This window comes from Frankliniella occidentalis, unplaced genomic scaffold (genome assembly GCF_000697945.3).
Source record: "Frankliniella occidentalis isolate FOCC.00 unplaced genomic scaffold, Focc_3.1 Scaffold28, whole genome shotgun sequence".
Taxonomy (NCBI): domain Eukaryota; kingdom Metazoa; phylum Arthropoda; class Insecta; order Thysanoptera; family Thripidae; genus Frankliniella; species Frankliniella occidentalis.
This window is the reverse complement of record NW_026267158.1, coordinates 2,103,934-2,110,755: the sequence shown is the minus strand read 5'-3', so window position 1 is coordinate 2,110,755 and position 6,822 is coordinate 2,103,934. Positions and strand designations below refer to the sequence as shown.

The window sequence follows — 6,822 nt, the reverse complement described above, 5'->3', positions numbered from 1 at the left end:
CTTTTCAGTTGCTGGAAATGGTGTTTTAATTGAGGAAGCAACAGCCTCTGGGGCCGAAGCTGATGGAAAAGGGTATGTGGTGAAAATATTCTTAAACTTGTCTGCTGGGTAAAAGTGTGAGTATCTATCAACAATTATTGTGTTTTCCAGAAAACCTGGTACCAATCTTGTGATCCCAGAAAAGAGTTCATCATTTTCAATACATCCTGGGAGATTGTGTTCAGATGTTTGTAGCTATTGCTTTGGAAAGTTTGGTTTATTGGACACACCTTGCCATGTTGCTCAATTAAAAGGCAGGGAAAGACAGATGAAAATTATGTCAGGTAATAAGGAAGCTAAAAATGCTGCAACATGTATTGTATTTATCTTTTTTGCAATACCTCTTCGCAGATTGATCTAAGATGTTTATAGTTCTTGCCCTTTCCCTTTTATATAGTAATTCATTTCCTTTCCTATTTTTATAGTGGAGACTCATCTTGCACTTGATTCGTGCTTGTGTGATGCCTGCATACGACATGTTGACCGCAAGGCACATTATCCATCATCTAAGCCTCCAACTTCTCACCGGAAAGAGGGAAAAGGAAAATTTGAGGGCCCTATGGCCACATGTAGTGTGATTAGTTGTGCTCAACCTGCACGGCACATGTTAAGGAAGAAGTGGTATCTTAAAATCAGAAAGAGTGTTATTAAAAAGGTTCGTTGATTTTTTATCAATTTTTATTTTTTTCCATGTGAAAGACAGTATTATAATCCCCTTATTTTATATTCATGTTTTTCTAACTGAAATTGATCTATTTGGCAGTGCCCCATTGATTTGGAGTTGGCGCAGCAATATTTACCACTCTGCCCAGAACATTTTAGTTACATGGAATATTTTATGGTTTGTGGTCTTTGTAAACGGAGGCTATCCCGAAGTCATATGTATAATTTGAGTAACACCTCTGAAATAAATACATGTCTTGAACGTGATGGTATGTCTCTCATCATTATTCTTGTTCTTTTTTAAGATGTTATTCTACATTTAAATTTCTGTCTTCTATTTTATAATTTGTTTCAAATTTTCTTGTTGCAGGTATACCAGCTAGACTTTCCGAAAACCTTTTTGTTTGCAAACTTTGTCGGTATTATTCAACCTTACAAGTAAAACATTCTGGTGCACATATCAACTTGTCCTCCAATCAACAAGTGTTCCTTCACAGCCACAGAAAAAGGTACTTTATGAAAGTGTACTTCTTTATCGAGCAAAGACCTTTCTATCTAGTTCATATTTTTAAATTAGTATGCTATATCATGATCTTATGTTATTTTCAGAATTCTGCGTAATCATGAGGTAGATGTCTCTGACAGTGAAGACGATGGTGGGGTTGAAGGTGCTGATGTGGATGAAGATGCAAGCGCAGAGGAAAGTACCACTCAGTCATCAAACTTTACTTTAGTTGAAACTTTGGAGGAGAACCTTCCTAAAGGGAAGCGGAAGCGTGCAGCATCAAACGCCTCAATACATTTAGACACAACTGAATCCACTGATTTGCCGAAGAAAAAGTCTCGCCACAGTGATCAGTCTAGTAAGTCAAAGGAGAAGTCAGAAATGGCTAAAATGGCTTCGAGTGGGCGGTCCCGTGAGCGAGAGACGGTACGCGAAACTGTGCCTCCTGTCACCATCTCAGTAAGCGACACTACCCAGGGTAGGAGCCACAAGGTTGGCAGACCCCCAAAACCCAAGCCGGAAAACGGGAATGAGTTCATCCGCAAAGGTTTGGCGCCGTTCTACCCAACAGAGGACGAGCTTGCTCTGCACTGCAAGTTACATTTCCAGTCCGACGACGAGCCGTCCGTCAACCGTGCCTGGGAGAAGTGCACTTCTACCCTCCAGTTTGACAAGGACACAAAGAAGCTCTGGCAGGAGCTACAGCGACCCTACGGCAGCCAGTCTAGCTTTCTCCGCCACCTGGTGCTCATGGAACGTTACTGGAGAGAGGGTGAACTCGTCCTCGCAGCGGATGCCAGCGCCAAAGCTACATCTTACACCAGGAGCGTCCAGAACAGGCTCAAGGCGTACGGCTCGACGATCACCGTCAAGTCCACGCCACTGCCCCCGCCGACGCCCTCGCCCTCGCCCCACCCGGTGCAGGGCCCGGCGAGCTCGACCCCTACCCTGTCGGCCACCCTAGCGGCACCCCCGCCCCCAGTTCCTATTGTAGCCGCTGTGCCCGCTGTGCCAGCCGTGCCCGTCAAGGACCTGGCCCTCGCGCTGACAGGTGGCACGGTGCTCACAGCTGCAGCTGCGGCAGCCGCCGTCACCGCTGTGCTGAGCTCGTCTCTCTCTCCCTCGGGCGAGGCTGGTTCCACGCCGCGCCCTCAGCAGACTCAGCAGGCTCAGCAGAAGCAGCCGGCTAAGCCCGTAGGCAAGGCTCCCCTAGGAAAGTCACAGCAGGTGAAGGGCCAGCAGTGGAAGGTTCTGCCCAACAAGACTCCACAAGACAAAACTCCGCCAGGCAGGCAAGTGCCAAGCAAAGCCCAGCCCGTCGTCCAGATGAAGCCTCTCTTGACGGTTCAAAGGCCGCTGGCCCCTCAGACAGTCTCTCAACCAGCTCTTCAAGTGACTTCAGTCATCCCTGCTCCAGTGAAAACTCCACAAGCTGTACCATCAGTTCCACCGGTCAGGTTGACTGTCAAGCCTCCAACACCGGTTCAAGAAGTGTCGCCAGCTCCTAAGCAAACTCTTTCCCATACTCAATTGGCAATTTCTCTTGCGGGCCATTCTCTCCCGATATCCACTCCGATATCTATGACTTCAGCAGTTACTATAACTCCAGAGCCAAGTGTGAAATCAACCCTTGATAAGTCTCCATCGGCTCTTGGAAAGCTTCAACCAATTCTACCTAAACCTCCCATACCATCAAAATCACCGAGTTCATCTAGCTCTTTTACTCTGAGTTCTCGAGGTAATTCGGGTACTTGGGAAGCAACACCTCCGCCGCCTAATAGACCTCAATTTCTACCAATGTCATCATCTCCGGTTGTGAATCTGACACGTTCCATCAGCCTAACTGCTGTTCCATCATCTCCACCATCAGTTCCTGATCTTCATCCAATCAACTCAATTCGACCAAATAGGTCACCATCTACCTCTCTTCCCTTGAGTTCAAACAGTATTACTGTCACAACTTCTAGGGCCTCGCCTGGTGCATCCTCTGCATCTCTACCTATGAGCTCGAGCAGCATTACCGTCACAACTTCAAGAGCACCATCATTTGTCAGTATCGTTCCAACTCCTTCAAGCAAACCAACCTTCTCCAAACCATCTACTTCATCGTTCAACAAACCTGCATCAATTACGCCTATTTATACATCCCAATCCCTTCCTGCCCCAGTGACTGTAACGTCCTCTGCTGCATCTAGTGTAACTGCTCCATCAGTTGTTGTAGTTGACAGTGAACCTCGAGTACCTCCTGCTGGGAAAGTACATGTGACTGCAGGGGGCAAGTCTTTCTCTCTTACAATAACCCAGTTTAAAAAGTTGCAAGCTTTGCGACAACAACGGCAGCAGGAACAACAGAATAAATTAAAACGACAAGCTGCGAAGCAGGTGAAAGAAAAGAAAGTGTTTTCCTCAGCAGTTACCTCCATGTCTCTTCAAGATGATTTAGAAGTTGTTGAAGTACATGATGCCGAAAATGACATGCAGCATTCCCCTTTACCTACAATCAGTGCAGTGGTTTCTGGTGATCAAGCCAAAGCCATGTGGAGTGATGAATCTCGATTATCTGAAAGTGACTCCAGTATGAGTATTTCTGTCTCCTCACCAGTGCTTGAAATCTCCCCTATAATAGCTGGTAAACCGGACATTACAGTGGAAAGCTTACCTAAAATTCCCAAGGCTCTTACAGTGACTCAGATACGTAAGGAGAGTCCAACATTGCCAAAAACTGTGTCTACATCAGGACTATCAGCTTTGACAATCACAAGGCAGAAGTGTCAAACCCCTATGGCACCTCAAATGTCTACCCAAGCCCTAGATATATTTCCTAGCTGATAGTTTAGTTTCTAATTTGAAACCTTGTGATCAACTTACAAGATGTAAGCCTATTAATACATATCTATCTCTGTTAAATGACTGCAGAAAGTCAATTGGTATTGGCTTTGAGATCATGATCTGATCTGAATAAGAGAAATGTGAAAAGTGAATTGTTCTACAATGAAATGCTTATCATGTAAGCTCTTATATGTGTACTGTTAAAAATATGGTGCTTAAATTACGTATGAGTGATATTGGATGCTGAAATTAGTGATTTTGTACATACTTGAATGTTTTGCTATAGTTAGACACGCTTCTGTATGGAGTATTCTTTTTAGACATATTTCAGCACACTCTAAGCTTCAAATGATGCACCTGTTATTGTATGGGCCAACTCAGAATTGAATTACCAGTATGTATCTTATTTATGAATCAACAGTGAGTGTGAGGGGAAACTAAGAAAAGATAGTACGTAGTAATAGACAATAGTATTTAATACTGGCTGAGTACATGTATCAAGTGTTGCAGAAGAAACAGCTTTGTTTTATTGGATTCTTCTGACCAAAATGTTACTTTCTTTTTTTGCTTATATCCAATTAGTGCCAAACTCAAATTGATTTCTATTTGTATTCCCAGTAATTTTTTTATTATTATGACTATTTTACTTGATCAAATGTTAAGCCACTGATATAGCTGATAGTTACGTTCCCCAAACTTCATTATCTTTCATGCTATTCAATAACAGTTTTGGGAACTCGTGTGATTTATTTTGTACATAACATTATATTACTATATTTGAAGAGATGGTGCTTTAGTAAATTCTGCATAGAGACATAGGTTCATATTTTGCTAACCCTAATGATAGTGAGCTATATTTTCTACTCTACTTTATTTTTTTAAAAATTCTTATCAGGTCAGACATCAGATTTTACACATCTGTGTTTCCTCTTTTGGAGTTTGTAGAAATTAATAATCACCTAGTCAAGCTCAAAGCTTATGTTCTGAGTGCACATTTCTATGAACTGACTCAACTATTTGATCTCCTTACCATGAAAGTACTAGATGCATATGAGCCAGCAGTCACATCTTAAACTGTGATTATAGCTTGAGAAGATCAGTTGAAAAATTTGTCTTGGAGCCATTCAGAGGATTCGTTCTGAAGCTCTGCTTGAATTTTATTTATGACTGTCAAAACAGACGTATGTTAATTGAAAATTTCTTCCTTTTTTTTGTTTTTGTCTATGTTTATTTTAAGATATTGAAATATCCAGACAACTTGCAGTGTTGATAGCTGCTCATGCTATATCAAATGTACATGAGGTAGAGATGTGTAAGGAAACTGGAATTCAAATCAAAAACACCATGCTCTATGAGTAAGTTATATTGCTTTTACTTTTGCAATCTGCTTACAAATTGAAGTGGAGTTTTCTATCTAACTTATTGAAAGCCTTCACTCAATGCATGCATCTTTAAAGAATAGAATTGTAATAATTGCAAAGTCCCCTTGAATTACACTTGTATGGGTAAAAATCTGAAACTATAGAGAGCATATCGCTCTTGTTTAATGGGAGACCTTTTGCTTCTTTGTACTGGATTGAATAAATTGTTACGCTTAGTTTAGATGTGATGACAAAAGTTTGTGCAGTCTGATGGCACAGGGTAATGAACCACATTGATAAAATATTTTTGTATATCCTTTTTGAGAAATTTGAAAGATAAGAAATTACTTGGGCTGAAAGATAATTTATTTTCCCCTTGGTTTCTGAGTTGGCCCAACAAATTATTAACTTAATTTATTTTTTTAAAGATCACCCAAATGACAAAAATTTCCTCTGCAAGATGTCTTCTCTAACTTTTATAAGAGACTAAGAAGCTGCGCACTGGGAAAGTTTTATATATTGTATATGTTACCCCAACATGTATATATCGTGTGAACCTATTGTATTTATTTATTTGCTGTGTTAATTATTTTTTATCACATAGGAAAATGGCCTAGATTAGATATTGTTTAACACCTAATTCTTATGTGTATTTTCTTTTTATGGTTATCTTAGTTGATAATTGTCATCCACTTCATTTGTGTAACTGCTTCAGTTTTTTTTTTTCTGCTCACTTGTAGACAAATGTTTCTCAATCAACATTTTTATTATTTAATTGATTCTTAGTTGTATTGGCAGTGTGTTATATGTAGACCTGTCAAATTTTACTCAGACTTTTGTGATTTCCTTTTTGTTTTTGATGAGTTTTTTTAACAAGTATTGGTATTCTGTCAGTGCACACAATCTATGTAACATCTTTCATGTGCACCTACATGGTGACGGTTTGGCAAGCCACTTACTTGGTGTGTCAGAACTCCCAGTGAACTAACTGCCTGTAACACTCAATCTAGAATGACAGAAATTGTTTTCTTCCCAAGACGATTACAACCCGTGTTTGGAGTTTATCATATATCTTGTTAATTTTGTCTGGTTGGATTTTGGGAAGTGAATAAATACAAGTTGTATAATTACTTTTTGTTGAAAACTTACACCTTATTCCTTTAGAATTTGGCTAATTTTCAGGGCACAGTATCCAAAGAGAAATCAGGAGCGGAACAAAAACTGCCTCCTGTTTAGCTGTGTTGCCTGCACAACTACATTCACGTAAATATGCACATTTGAAAAAGGAATCAATCCAAGTCTGATAATTAGGAATCAGTCACCGACTAGCATTTTGAGGTATCAAACAAAGAATTGTACCGCCGACTTGGCCACGTAGGAGCGATACTGATCGACAGCTCCCGGCGGCATCAAGGTCTCGGCTAT

The 6,822-nt window shown here is 40.8% G+C and overlaps 1 protein-coding gene across 1 annotated transcript in view; it reads left to right on the top strand.

Moving 5' to 3' along the window:
- Positions 1–6,527, top strand: part of LOC113211927 (uncharacterized) — a 21,655-nt gene extending 15,128 nt beyond the window's left edge. The window contains exons 4-9 of the mRNA XM_026430466.2: positions 9–72; positions 151–323; positions 465–694; positions 803–971; positions 1,073–1,211; positions 1,312–6,527. Of these exons, the coding sequence (XP_026286251.1) occupies positions 9–72; positions 151–323; positions 465–694; positions 803–971; positions 1,073–1,211; positions 1,312–4,036 (3,500 nt within the window). The 3' untranslated portion in view covers positions 4,037–6,527. The remainder of the gene's footprint in view (positions 1–8; positions 73–150; positions 324–464; positions 695–802; positions 972–1,072; positions 1,212–1,311) is intronic.
- Positions 6,528–6,822: the final 295 nt, after the last annotated feature.